The following is a 15042-nucleotide window of genomic DNA, read 5'->3' as shown; positions in this document are numbered from 1 at the left end:
ATAACCACCAGTGCCGGTCCTGACGGATGCATCTGGTCCTGATCGATGCATCTGGTCACGATGGATGCGTCCAGCTCAAAGTGGATTCAGGGGAGACAGGTAACAACGCGATAACCTCTCAAGGTTACTCCTTGAGGCTGAGAGACTCCTTGCCGCAAGAGATCCTGGTTAAGTGACTAACAGCACGCTGAACTTTGAAATCTAAGTGATATGAAGGATTGATTGTACATATATAATCCTTTAGACATAAATGGCTGACCAAGACTGAGACTAAGTCTGGATCCAGCCATACCTGGTCTCCTCTCTGAGAAGGAGTTTAGAAAACAAGGGGGTCCTTTCTGAACCTCATGACTCAGCGGGAGGGTCTCCCTGACAGTTTTGTCTGACCCTGTCCTCTACGCAGTCAATAATCGAGTGTACTTTGCCATCAAATCTAGTTAAACCACTGTCACATTTATCATTGAACTTTGTTACCTCACTGCTTTATATCAATAAAGTTTATTGCTGCTTCTTTTGCCAAGTGAAGCGCATCCCCCTCACTTCAACAGCGACCGTCATTAAAGCACATATTTTATCCACAGGTATTAAGCCAGATCAGTTTGTTCACCCCATGTACGAGACATAGGTAACACTTTCTTCCTTACTATTCAGTTTCTAAAATTAGAAAAGTAAAACAACATTGTCTGCACAAAATAAGAAGAAATTTGTTTCTTCAAAACCTTCACTAAATACATTCACACCTCTAAAAGTCACTTGCTTGAGCAAGTTGCATGTAAGTTACACAGCCACTTTCGCAATAATCTTGTTTTCATCAAATTGGGTGCAGATTTTACCACTGCTGACAATGGAAAGAGCATTTTCTATTCCTGAAACAAGGATCAGGTGAAAGCAAGTGCTGAGACAGCCTTATTTTTTTGCATTTTCAACCAGAGATTTGGACGTTAGCTGTAGCTACAATTTCAGTTTTTTATTTGACTAGGGTTTTTTTAATATATTCCGATTCAGATGATTAAAAACTAAGTTTTAAAATGTTTATACCGAGTCTTGGCATTTGTACTTTTGCTACGCGCTTTGGGTCCACAAACCAACTATGAGGAAAAAATACTGCTTTGCAAGTATAAAACTAAAGCAAAACTTCCTGGTGACTTACTTGCATCATGGTGACCACATGGCAGGGGTTCAGGAGGTAAATGACAGTCCTGGTGGCAAACTTGAACCCCACCTCCAGCCCAAAGACGAGACAGAGCACCACCAGCAGCACGTTCTTGCCCAAGCTCTCCTGCTTAGTCTGAGGCTGCTGCAACAGATGAGTCTCCAGCTCTCTGACATGCAGCTGCCGGAGCTTCCACAGGGACACGAGGATCTCCACGACGCCCACGCTGAGGAAGACCAAACTCTCCAGAAAGCGCTGCTGCCCGGAGAGAAAGGCCGCGCACTCCGGCCCTCCGTTGCCAGCGAAGCTGGGGTCCACACCCCCATACATCCAGTCCAGGAGGTTATGGAGGCTGTACCGAGACATGGCGGGACGGTGCCTCTTCTCCTCCCTGTCACTGTCCAGGAACAGCTAGCAGCACGGTGGACTCAAAGCCAAAATGCTGTCGGGCTGACGAAACATGAAATGCAAGGACGGCCCCTCTGTGGTCCCCTTCCTTCCCAAGCTTCAGGAGAAGTAACCAGCTCAGCTCGGGGCAAGGCTGATTTTTGACTTTTCCCTGCGATGCAAGCAGCAGCCTGCAAGAAGGGAGGAGCCACGGATGAATGGAGCCCGTGAGCAAGAGACGAAAGCCCCTCGCTTCAGGACCCGTCCTCTTCCCCGCCCGGCACTATCCGCCCACCCCCGCCGGCACTCGCCGCTCTTCCCTCGCCGGCTCCCGCAGGGCTGCCCTTCTCGGCAGGACACCCCTGCGCCCGGCCCCCTGGCCCCGCTCCGCCCGGCCCCGGCCCCGCCCGCCGCTGCCGCCGGCCCCTCAGCCAGCCCCGCCCGCGCCCACCCCTCCCCGCCGCGGGCCCCGGTACCTCGGTCGGCGGGGGCTGCTGTCCGCTCCGTTAGCGAGCGCGGCGCGGCGGGGCGGGGGCAGGCCCAGCGCCCCCGGCCACGGGGCCGGCCTTGGCGAGGGAGGGGAAGGAGGAAGCAGCGCTCCCCTCAGCGGCGGCGCCCGCACGGCTGGGAGGACGAGCCCGGGCGGACGGGCCGCTCCCCGCTGCCGCCGCGCCTCTCCCGGCCCCTTCCCAGCGCCGTAGCATCACCCCACCGACGTGCCTGACTCACACCGAAAAATGGACGAGCCCCCCGGGTTGGCTGCGCCCGGCCGCCCGCTCCTCCCCCCGCCCCGCCTGCTCCCGCCTCCCGCGGCTGCCTTCGTTCTCCGCCGCCTCCCTTCCCTCCCGCGGCTGCCTCTTGCTCGGCTGTGCCTAGCGTTCTGGTGCTTCCTCCTGCCTGTTGCCTCTGCCCTCCCCCGGCTGCTCCCCTTCCTCCCCCTCCCCGCAGCCGGCCTCACGCTGGGTGTTCCCGCCCGCCGGCGCCCCCTGTGCCGCCACCCGAGCGGGAGCAAGGGGCCCGCAGTGGTTCCCGCCGCGGTGCTCATCGCCGGCGGGCCTCACCAAGCGGCGTTAACTTGAGAAAGTAGTTTCTCAAGCGCCATCGCAGCAGGTGTTCGCTGGCCGCGGAACCGCGGTGGCCAGCGCCTTCACGGCGCGGAACTTGAGCGGGGCCTTGGGCTCAGCGCCGGCCTGGCCGCGCGGCCGGCTGGCTCCCGTGTGCGTGCGCGCTGAGCTGAGGTACCGACATGTGTCCAGCGGCGCCGGGGAGGAGCGAGGGGCGCGGGGCTGCGAGGCGGCCGGGAAGCCCCGGGCCGCTCACCGCCGCCTCAGTGCGACCGGCTGGCGGGTGTGAGGAGGAGGTGAGCGCTGCAGAGGGCCCGGCTCGGCTCGGGGGGCGGCGGGGAGCCCTCGCTGCCAGCCCCCCAACTGCCTTTCCCCTCAGCGTTCCCCCGGCGGAGCCCGCCCTGCGGCCGGAGGTGCGATGTCAGGTGAGGACGGCGGCGGGGCTGGGCCGAGCCCGAGCATCAGGCTGCAGGCTCGGGGAAGAGTTGCTGGAAAGCTGCGCAGCGGAAAAGGACCTGGGGGTGTTGGTCGAATGAGCCCAGGTGGCCAAAAAGGCCACCAGCGTCCTGGCTGGTATGAGCGCTGGTGTGACCAGCAGGCCCAGGGCAGTGACCGTCCCCTGCACTGGGGAGGACAAACCTCTAATCTTGGGGTCGGTTTTGGGCCCCTGGTGACAAGGAAGCCCTTGAGGTGCTGGAGCGAGTTCAGAGAAGGGAACGGAGCTGGGAAAGGGGCTGGAGCACAAGTGTGATGGGGAAAGGAGGCTGAGGGGAGACTTGCTCACTCTGTACAGGTACCTCTTTCAGGTCGTAGTGAGGAGGGGGTCCATCTCTTCTCCTAAGTAACAGGCAATAGGACGAGAGGAAATGGCCTCAGGATGTGTCAGGGGAGGTTTACATTGGATATTAGGAAAAATTTCTTCCTGGGAAAGCTTGTCAGACATTGGAACAGGCTGCCCAGGGCAGCAGTGGAGTCACCATCCCTGGAGGGGTTGGACAGATGCGTAGTTGTGGTGCTTAGGGACATGGTTTAGACGTGGACTTAGCAGTGTTAGATTAACGGCTGGACTTGATCTTAAAGGTCTTTTCCAACCAAAATGATCTATGTGCAAAACTGAGCGCTGTGCAGTGGAGGCCCCGTTTGGTTCCGGGAGGCAACTGGTTTGTGGCTTTGTGAAGCAGTTGTACTACAATTATGTAACTCTGTTTCTATAGGAAAGGTAAGGGTGGGTGGTAGAGTAGTGGGTTAAGGGGATGTTGTCAAGGTAGTTAGAACCGTGAATGAACAGACCCCGAGAGCTCTTGTACTACAGATTTTATTTCACATACCCAGCCTGTAGCACTTTATTCTCCCCATCCTGACTGCTACAGAGCTGCCCTTCTCCACAGGACATCACTACAACAGCCCTGTTGCTGGCCTAACTGTTGAGCCTGCTTAACTGAAAATAAAAGCTCAATTCCACAAATAAGTTGGAAAAAAATCAGGCAGATAGCTCTATTGGCTGAGTCGAAGTGATTTCCATATAGATAGAGAGGCAGCAACACCTGGTCTGTAAAGCTGGAGGAAGTGTGCGCATGCTGTTCTGTTGTGAAAGAAATTACTCCTTTTTTTGGGAGAAAGCTAAGGTGATTTGTGTCTTTTTTGCATCGGACTTCCGAAAAAAGATCACCTGCAAGCAGATAGTTAGGACTGCTGATACCGAGAACAAAATTATCTCAGCCCAGAACAGGTAAAGAACAGGCTAGGAGCACTCAGATAAACCAAATATTTTCAGATTGTTTGAGTCTACTGAACACTATCGAAAAACAGTTAAAAGAACTGACTGAATCAAGAAGGCGAATGAGATGCTGAAGAAACAGAGGAGGCAACTATAAGCTGCTGTTAGCAAAGGGAGGACAGAGCCAAAGAAATATGGTTCGATCAGAGTAATTAACTGAAATTCCCAGAAAAATTCTGGGACAAATAATCTCACAAACTATTATTAGCACCTAGATGATGAACTGGGAATGATAGCAGTCATCGTGGATCTGTCAAAAATAAGTCATGCTAGATAAATTGATTTTCTCCTCCAGTAAGGAACAGGCCTTGTGGATAGGACAGAGCCTGTTGTCTGTTTGATTACGATTTTGACACTTGATGACATTTTCATTAAAAAGTTAGAGAAATACCATCTGGATAAAGGTATTATAATGTCTATACAAAATGGACTGGGTAGCAAGCAGTAGTTCACTGTCAAAAGGAAAGAATATATTGCTGGGTTCCTAGAACCTGTCTTCAGTCTGAGTCTTTTTGTTATTAACAATGTAAATAATAGAGAACATACTTATTAATTTTGCAGGTGATGCAAAGCTGAGGAGGACAGAATTAAATTTTAAAACAGTCTTAACCATTCAGAAACATGCTTTTTTAAAAAAATAAAGACATTCAGTAAGATCAAGTTGTAGCATAGTTCAGCACATTATACTGATATAAGACACCTGGTATAAATCACCACTTCCCTTTGCTACTCATTTTCTCTCACACTGTCTTATGCCAGCATAAGCTTTTCTGGGTCTATGTGGTTGAGTACATGAGGAAGCTGATTAACGTGACTGATAATTCTAGAGGTAGTTGTAACCTGGAACACTTTGCTGATCTGTTTGATCCTACTTTGGGTCATGGCAGTGGATGAGGCAATCTCTTGTTTTTCTGTGATTTTTCCACTCATTGGAAAGAAGAAACATAGTTGGTATAAAACTGGACATCCTGGTACGATTGTTTATTTCTTTGCAACAGCACAGTATCGTTGATTCATGTTCAGCTTGTGGTCCGCTACAAATCCACAAGATCTGTTTCTCTGATCTTGATCTGCTGGGTGGCCTAGGCACAGTTCCTTCATTCTCTGTTTCAGTTTCTTCAGCTTCTTTGAAAAGCACTCTGAAATCTCTGAATAAGAATGTAGTATTATTGACTGAATGCTAAGCCATTGCTCTTTTCCGTTTGTTAACCATTTCTTCTCATCCTTTCACTAAGTAATTTAGGCTCTTACTAAGATCCACTGTAAACATGTATATCCCCTATATCAATAGAAATGGTTCTCTAAAAGCAATAAATTCCTGTGACTAAAATGTTTGCACAAGAGCCTGAGGCTTGTTCTCATATCTAACGTGGGATTTATTTTTCTGACTGTGGCTTCTTGAAGTATGAAAATGGTGAAATCTAATGTTAATCCATGAAGAAATGCTGGGGCCCTGGGTGTGCCAGTGGTCCTTAACCCCTGGAGCAACCTCGTGTGGGGCTCCTACTCGTGGATCAGCTGCCTGGGAGCCCCGTGGTAGCTCTGGCCTGGACCCCAGCCCTCACCCAAGCTCTGTCCTCAGCTCTGTCCTTTGCTGTTCCCAGACTGGTCTTGGACCTGACTTGTCACCCCTCATTTCTCTAATGGTCGCTGGACTCGCAACAGAACCTGTCACCGTCCCTAGCCCTGTTCTGCTCACCTGGTTTGTTGGCAAGGTTGCTGCCCCTACCCGTGGCTCCTGGATTGCCAGCCCTGGGGGAGCAGCCACGCTCTCGCTGCTCCCTGCCAACCTGTGGAATTCTAAGTCACCTAATATAGCGCTGATCCCTCTGTAAAATATAACTCTGCATCCCGTCTCTCGTTAATGTATCATTTCCAATTTCCTTCTTAAGTAAGCCTGGAAGTAAAGGCAAGGCCTGATGTCTTGTATGTGGTAGATATCACCAATAAGCATCAGAAGTTGAACTTCAAAGCAGAGGGACTGAAAGAACTTAAATCTTATTAAAAAAAACTTTTAAGCATGTGCTTAGCTTAAGGCTGTCCTCAAATCCTTTGAATTTAAGTACATAAATTGAGACCTTTCCTAAACATCAAGATATATTGTCGTACTTTAGAAATGTGATTCTAGACATCAGTATGCAGTTAACACCTGTAGATTTAATAGAAACTGTTTGTCCTTATTGTATAGGAGTTTTTTGTTTTTTTTCTTTTTAAAGCAATGAAGTAATATTTTAATTCTTGAAATGTTTCTGGCGATTAACAACATTCACAGGTATAACTAAAGACATCAGCAGAGCTACTTTAACACTGAAGCTGTAATCTATCATACACTTCTATGCACAAAGTAATAAAACAATTTCTAATGAGTAGGAGTTTATTAGTCTTCTAGCTGACAGAAAACTAGATTGCTTGAAGTGACAGGGTGAATGATTAATCTTGTATTTATAACTCATAATGTATTATGCAAAAACAGATGATCACAGCTTTAGGAAAAAAAAAATCCACTATATTGTGGGTGGTAATGTAAATAAATAGGCTGAGAGGAACTGTCATCTTGATAATGGTTGGAAATGGGTGCAACTGTCAGATCTCTGAGCACATTCCCCATGCTGTCCTCTGACTGGTACCAGTCTTGGTTTGGAGCTGTTACATCCCTCTGCAGCATAGGGAAAAGGGATTTTATTCCTGTCGCTTGAAAGAAACCTGAAGCACAAGGCAATTGTGTCTTGTCTAATTTCACATAGTCTGTGGCAGTCAGGACTGAAACAAAAAATCTTCCCAACTCGTTGTATCTGTAACTCTTCCATTTCATCCTCTCTTTCATTTCCTTTTTTCTTCTCCCACCTTTATTAGGCATTTCTTGGTCAGCCCTGAGTGACACAGTCTTGCAAGATTGATTGTGCATTGGAGACAACAGTTTGTTTTGTTCTCTCAGCTTGCAAATTAGCATTCTTGTACTTTTATGTGCTTGGTCTAGATAGCAAGAAGTGAGCCTTGTTTGAATTCCTACTCATACAGACATAGGAACTAGGAAGGAAATTAAATTGCCTGCCTAAGACAAGAAGGAAAGAGGGACTCTGGCTTGAAGGGAGAAGCAGGAATAGGGACAAGTTTTGCAAATAGTTGGGATTAGGTGGCCAGTTAACGTACTGCTATTTATTTACGATTTTTTTTTTTTTTTTTTAAATAAAAGTACGTGAACATTACGTGCAGGATCTTTGGTCTGATGATCTTTGGAGATGCAAATGGAGTTAGAGTCAGCAACAAATTTTATCACTCTCGTAGGTTTAAAACAGAAATTGGGTTGAGGCTCCTTGTTAGTGTGTCATTTCTTGTCTGAAGAACAGCACTGGACACAGTATTGCAGTCCAAAGTATGCTTTGAGCAGCCACAATGAGACTTGGAATCGCCCCAGGGCAACACTTGCAGGCTATGGGCATGAATATATTCAAGTCGTGTGCACAGAAAGCAACATTTCTACTGCTTAGACTTGTAAACCAGAGGGCTTCTTTCTGTACAAAATAGAAACCAGAGTCTCTTTGGCTTTCTGCTAACGTCTTGCCTTTTTCCGTTTTTCACCCGGCCTTCTTGCTGCATTCCTTGTAGCCCAGGAATTAAGTAAAATGTACTTTCCCTTCACAAATTAGGAAAATTGCTCCCATACCCTGACTAAATCTTCAGAAGTGTACACATGTACATGCTTCCTCTCTCCTCTTATTTTCAATGTGGTTTTTGTTGTTAGGTTGGTTGCGATACCCCAGGCTACTAAGTCCTGAAATATTCTTATAGTCTTAAGAAAATTCTCTTTATATCCACCTTTCAGAAAGTAATCAAAACCAGGATCACTTGTGAAAGCAGTGGGGCTGCAAGCAATGTTATACTGACTACAGTAAATGCTCATTACTTGTTTTGTTTTATTGAGCATGAACATGGGAAATAGACTGTGATAATTAAGTGACAGTCAAACACTCTACTACTTACTACATTTCTCATAATTAAGCTGTAGATGGGTATATATCAGTGCTGCTAGCATACAATACGCTTTTTAGATCTAATATAAATGTCATTTACCTTGCTGTAGATATCAGAAGAAAAGAAGAAAATGTGAGAAAGTCCTTTCTCCGAACAACTGACTATGGTAAGTGCTGAATTTTTGTTTTGTTTTCCGGAGCATAAATATGGGAAATAGACTGGTCAGTTTTGTTTTCTATTTTTAAACAATTTTCGTGTACTTCAGTGACAGAGCGAGAAAATATTAAATGTAGTCTTCGAAACTATTTAGTTTTTTTAAGAAAATCTAACCATTAATATTTCCTTCATTGTTAGTTTTGATAGATGCAGCATGCTTAAATTGAGCACGGGTGAGCAGAAATACCAGTTCAGAAATAGGTGTCTTTTCTCTTCCATTTTTTGTATATAACTTAAAAAAGGTAATGTTCAGAATAACTGTTGGTGGTTCATTCTCAAATTTTGGCAAAAAAATAAGTAATCTTTCTCCTAGGACACAGGAAGATGCCTCCCAACAAATCAGTAAGGTTGTGTCTTTGTTCTTGTGTGCTTGTATCAGCAAGTGAAAAAACCAAGTGCCAGTGGTTATATTGTCATTAATCCCTAGAGTAAATATTCTCTGTCCCCCCCAATTCATGTTGAATTATCTACAGTTCATATTTTGAAAACTACGTTTGCAACCAGAAGTGCCTATAGGGCAACCACTTGGAAAAGTTAAATCTGGTCACTCAGTACAGGGAGGCTTTTTTGTTGTTATTTTGCTGTTTGCTGTTGGTTGGTTGGTTGGGTTTTCTTGCTGCAAATCTATGAACATAGAGATTCTTCCATCAGTTATTCTGACTTCCTTCTGTTTATTCAGTTGCTCGCATGTATTTTTTATGAATTTAAAGAAAGGCTTGTGGTAGTGTAATTGCTGATTTCCTCTTGAGGAGTTTTCTTGAGAGAAATATGAAAGGCTGTTGATTTATCACATCTCTCCTTGTCAGCTAATTTAGCTAGAACTTCTGCTAGACAATACTGAAAAAAAGTAAATGTCAACTTGAAACATTCAAAATAGAAGCTTAAAAAGCATATCACCTTTGCATGGTTTTTAATCTGATGGACTGAAAAGAATTATATAAAGCAGCAACAGAAACTTGTTAGATGACAACTGTGTGAACCAGCTTTTCATTGAATCACATTTCTGTCATGTTTGCAATATTTGAGTTTTTTTCCCTTACATTAAAAGCTGCAATATTAATAGACACAAAAACAGTTGGATAGAAAAGCAGAGAGAAATAAATATCATGGATGTGTGAGGTTTGCTTTGAGATAAAGAAAATAATAGTTAAGAGGTCATTTGCATATTAATTACCCATGCTGAAGTTAAAAAGGTCAAACAGGATGGTCAGTAACTAATACAGGTTGAGGATGCATCTGAGAAATGGTGATATGTGTTCATGTGTTAAATGAGTAAAGGCATTCTCTGAAGTTGTTTGGAGCTTGGGGAAAATATTTTTCTTAAAATGAGTGTGAAAAAAATGGATCTGCTATAAGACATATAACGTGTTTATAAGAAAATTAAAGTTCCCATCCAGATGTTATTTATGTGTTCTTCTTAAACACTAATGGAACTAATGGAAGGACAACTGCTCTTCTCACACGTCAGTAACTGAACGTTTTATGCCTTACAGTGCTCAATGACATTCACTCCCTTTTGTGTTTGTGTCCTGTATTGTTTAGCCATTTTTTAGTTTTCAAGGCATTTGCTTTATGTTTAACTTATTTCATGTTTAGCACCATAATATTGCAAAATATAATAAAAGGCATTTCACAGAGAACCACCTGAACTCTTTTTCTTGGAAGCTCAGCCTTAACAGCACTTTTTTCACTACTGCCTTCCAAGTCAAAATATTATAATAATATAATGGACTCTTATAGATGTTCATGTCCACAACAATTCAATAAATTTCCTAACAATGCTTAGCTAGTCTTTTAGTGAACCAGATCCAAATGGAAGGTGATCTCTCAAACATCTATAGTTAGACTACAAGATACTTTTCCTGTTGATGGCTCAGGAAAATAAGTCAATGAATTAAATACTGGATTATTTGATTGCCATATTAGTTTTACAAGAATTGTCAGCCTGCTTCATGTTTGTGAGAGTTGATTTTAGCAATGACTGGTATACGTAGGAGGTGTGTGATTCTATGAATCTACATAGATATGCATGGAGAAGAATCTATGCTTTCTATTTTTGTTCTATTTTGCTGTAGTTTATTTGGCACATTGACATCTATGAAGACTTACTGAAAACCCTTCTAGCTAAGACTGAGTTCAGTCTTAAAAACAGAAATCTAACTTCTGATTATGAGACACGCTGTCATTACTTATGAATCTCAGCCTGATTCTGAAAACTTGTGTCTTCTCTAAACTTCTGTGTGGAATTTGCCTTTATTATTAATAGCACAGCGACATTTGGTATTCAAAATCAGGGAACCGCTATATTTAACATAATGTAAACCAAATGTCTCAGAAACAAAACAAAAGGTAGGAAGGAGAACAATTGCATGGTGTGATCTCTGGTTAATTAAGTTGTATTAAATTTGTACTACTCCATTCCATCATGGAATAGTATGTGATCAGGTCTGTGATATTATTGTGTTATCACTGGGTATTTTTATCTGTTGTGATATTTAGGGAAGGAGGTGTTCAATACCTTGGCTTCTACAGTGATACATCAGGCAGTGTATTACATATTTTTCGCAAAGGTGTCTGAGCCAGACATGGGTTCTGCTACATCCTCCTCTCATTCATTAGCATACATAGATAGTGCTCACACATTTTAACATTTCTGTTGAATATAATCCATGAAAATAGAAGCTGTAAAATGCCAAAAGGCTGCTCCTCTACTCTCCTATTGGGTTTGTGTGGCCAGGTTTGGGTAGCAGTGGGCTGCAGCAGTGGCTTCTGTGAGAAGATGCCAGAAGCATCCCCCATGTCCAAAAACTGCAGGAAGAGCAGCTGGGGAGAGGAGTGAGAACATGTGAGAGGAACAACTCTGCAGACAGCAAGGTCAGCAGAGGAAGAGGGGCAGGAGCTGCTCCAGGCACTGGAGCGGAGATTCCCCTGCAGCCCCTGGCGCAGACCATGGAGAGGTATGTCTTTAGTTTGTTTTAATAAGTTATTGAGGAAAAACGAGTATACTCACATGTTTTTCTGTGCAAGTTTATGCATTTCATAAATGTAGGAGCCTCATAGAAGACAGAGGTCATGTTTGAGTTCTTTGTTACTGAAAGGTTTATTTCACCATTTTGTTAAAAAGACTATATGGAATAATGAGCCCTCTAGTGGTTGTTCACTCTCTTAAATTCTCATTATAATGCTGTGCTAATTAATAAAATAGAAAAAAAACCCCTTTCTTTTTCAGTAAAAGCACAATTTTTGTGGTTTTATTTCTTGACAATGTTGTTATCGCTACTCTTCTACACATAGGAAATGAAATAGTAAGAATTAGACCAGTTTTGTTCTAATAATACATGACACACCTGCATGATACTCTTCTATAAGGGAGTTTTACTTTAAATACCAAGAATACACACCTGTTTCTGCAAAAGGCATGAACACAGGGCATTTGGTCACTGAGGTCTTGGCAGAGGCCCGGCCACATCAAGCAGTTTTTAATACTTCATACACTGATAGAACAAATGTTGGAAAAGGTGCCACTGTTTGCAGAAAAGAAGGCAGGAATTGTGTTTTCTCCTGTTAGAGCTGAAAGAGGGAAACAGATTTCATGGTTTTCTAATGAGATGGGTAGGAAGGAACCAGCTCTAAACTGCAGCAGTTACTGGACTGAAATTTAGTGACAAATAACTTGAATTAAGTTTTCTTGAAATGTGTAAGGATTGCATATTTTTGAAAGGAGATGATGTGTAAATATAAGAGGTTTTTTTGCTTAGGCCAACGTAATGCACAATGTTTGAAGGAAACAAGAAAATACATATGTTATGCAGATTTAAAATTTCTGCTTATGTTCTTATCTCAGTATTCAGATGAAACCCGTAGTCGATGGCTCCTTTATTCATACTACATCAGTGGATGCTTGCCAGTAGCTTTCAGTAATAGAACAGGCAAAAGAGTATTTATTTTTCAGATATGTGATTTCCAGATAGCTCAGCCCCTTTTAGTCTCTTTCATAAGTCTAGAAATATTTACTACAGAGGTCTCGAAATTTATCAGGACTCGTGGCTTATGTTCATATGAGCATTTTAACAGCTTGGCTGATGGTGTGCATCGTGCTTCAGAGCTAGTTGAGTTTTGTTTCCTCCTCTAAATGATCGCTGGGAAGATTTTTTTCCAAAAATCTCAACATTGACACAAGCTTTTCTTGCCCAGCCAGGGACACGGGACTATGGGACTCAACGCAGGTGTTTTACCCAGCAGATCATACTGGACTCAGTAACAGATTTTTCTGTTTAAAAACTGAGTAATGGTGAAAAGAGAGAAAAGTTTCTTTGAGACTTGCTTTTTCTGCTTTGAAATGTTATGAGCAAGTGGGTTCACGCAAGGATCAAATTAAACCTGTCCTGGGTAGAGAGGTGACATCTGAAAAGGGCTTCAGGTCTTTCAGTGACATTAGGGGAGAAACACCCAATCACTGAGGCATTGTCAGCAACTAAATACCTGCTGCAAACATGTACTGTTAGAAACATGGTAATTTTTTTTTTTCTGTTCAAAAGATCTTGCAGGTGTTTTCCGAGTGACCACTTTGTCTTTTTAGTTAGCATTTGTCAATATTTTAGTCATCTTAACATCTTTTCCCAAAAAGTTTTAATAATAGTTGCAGCGAGCATAGGGGGCGCTAGTGATCAAACCGAGAGAATTGTTCTATGTAATGAACACGACGTAGATCTCAACAGATTGTGTTTTACAAGTCTGCTTTATTTTCTTCAATTTCTGTCTGCCTCCACCCGAAGACAGTATTTAACTTTAATATATTGCACCTATCTGAAATAATTCTCATGAAGAATTTAAAGAGCTTTCTGAAATGGCACCAGTCTAGTATTCCTCTTATTCATTAGGTATCTTGGTATTTCAGTAACAGATGGGTGGAAAAGTTCTGAGAGGGACAAACTTTTTTTTTCATAGTGGGCTACTTACCTAATAACTGAAGAACGCCTGCTGGGAAGCCTTATATAGCTGATGTGAACATTTCTTAGCTGAGACCACTTATCTGTTCTGTGACTAAGGAAAGCCCACACATCATCTGCTTTTCTTTCAAAAATAAAAACAGGGAAAAAAGCCTCAGCCAAGCAGGTGAGTGCTATTTAGTATGATGAAGACTTAGCCAAAACTTTGTATTATCTTTAGGGTTAAAGACAGTTCTTATGCATTCATTCACATACTTTGTAAAACAGATCAAATGTCACCAGTAGTTGTTTTTTTGAGAGTATTTATTTTGTAGAGATGGACGTGTATTGGGTTGTAAACATGCAGATGGTACACACGCAAACTAATGTCCCAGAGCAGATGTGTGCAGCCTTCTCAGATGAGGCACCTACCCATTTGATTTTGCATGAAAAAACCAGGAGTGTACACCAGTGAATGCGCCTCTGCTTCAAGACATGTTTTCCTTCGTTCCTATATGTGTCTAAATCTTCCCATTAGAGGATTTTTAATGAGAGAAATTAGGCTAGCCATCTGCATGCTGCAATATAACCTTTTGTCACAAAATTGCGACATCTTTAATTGAGGGGGGAAAAAAACCCAGCACAGCAGGTGGCAGCACAGGTCCTGCTGATTTCAGCCTGGTTTATGCCCCTGAGAAAAAAAGTCAGGTTTCCAGTCTTGTGGCTACTGCTGTTAAAGAGATGCCCTTTCCTTTCTTCAAAGTAGGTGATTTTTAGGAAAGAAATTAAAATTACCTGGATCACTGTTCATTGCCATGCTACAGAGTGGTTTTGGGGAAGATTGTTAACCAAAAAAAAAAGAAAATCAGTAAAGGATGCAAGCAGGACAACTCAATAGTGCTATGGGATAGAGCTTGCATAGATACAAGTTGTGTAAGTATAATGTCAAAATAAACAGTAAATCTAACTCTTGATAATCCTGCTTGAGTGCTGCTACACAGACACCTAGATACCTCTCCCGATTAGCGGAAGCAAGAGGTTTCCACAGTGTATTTTTGGATGTTGAATGGCCTGAATAATCTGAAATATTTTGGCTAAACTGCAAGGAGTAGAGCGTAGTAGTCAAAACCTTGTAGAACCGAGGATGTTAAAATTCTCAATCAGTTTCTGAAATTTAATTCCCAGATGATGCTTCCCTCTGTTCTCTGATCCTTAAAAGGGGTGTGTGTTAGGGAAAGGGTGAGGGTTCATATCTTCTTTGCAAAAGGCCTTGAAATACCTTCAACCAGAATTCTCACCAAGTCTGCTCGTCAGCTCCAGCATTTGCATCCATTCTGTATCCAGACAGGCCTAAAAAACTTGAAGTTATCACTGAATATTACACATCCTTGTTTGATTTCCTCACCGAGTCTGTGAGGAAAAAAAGCAGGAATCCTTCTGGGAATGCATTGATCATTAGATAAAACTTGACAGCATTTATTTATTAGTATTTTGGGTTAATGGCAGGCATTTTAATCTTGCTCTGCTAAAACTATTTATTTGTTT

At 43.2% G+C, this 15042-nt stretch overlaps 2 protein-coding genes across 4 annotated transcripts in view; one reads left to right on the top strand and one right to left on the bottom strand.

The window, feature by feature from the left end:
- TMEM164 (transmembrane protein 164) overlaps positions 1 to 2641 on the bottom strand; it is a 38085-nt gene extending 35444 nt beyond the window's left edge. The window contains exons 1-2 of one of the 3 annotated variants that reach the window (XM_065643063.1): positions 2602 to 2641; positions 1151 to 1731 (exon numbers count right to left, since the gene is read on the bottom strand). In XM_065643063.1, coding sequence (XP_065499135.1) covers positions 1151 to 1519 — 369 coding nt within the window. In that variant the 5' untranslated portion in view covers positions 1520 to 1731; positions 2602 to 2641. Of the gene's footprint in view, positions 1 to 1150; positions 1732 to 2016; positions 2218 to 2271; positions 2317 to 2601 lie in introns of those variants that run through there. The other 2 variants (XM_065643064.1, XM_065643062.1) reach the window with 2 other exon arrangements.
- The window catches only part of ACSL4 (acyl-CoA synthetase long chain family member 4), a 60242-nt gene continuing 47836 nt past the window's right edge, over positions 2637 to 15042 (top strand). Inside the window, exons 1-2 of the mRNA XM_065643057.1 lie at positions 2637 to 3029; positions 8463 to 8519. The gene's annotated coding sequence lies outside the window, so the exon portion shown is untranslated. The remainder of the gene's footprint in view (positions 3030 to 8462; positions 8520 to 15042) is intronic.

This window comes from Caloenas nicobarica, chromosome 12, assembly GCF_036013445.1.
Source record: "Caloenas nicobarica isolate bCalNic1 chromosome 12, bCalNic1.hap1, whole genome shotgun sequence".
Taxonomy (NCBI): Eukaryota; Metazoa; Chordata; class Aves; order Columbiformes; family Columbidae; genus Caloenas; species Caloenas nicobarica.
The sequence above is the reverse complement of the archived record's forward strand: the minus strand, read 5'-3'. Positions and strand labels throughout refer to the sequence as shown.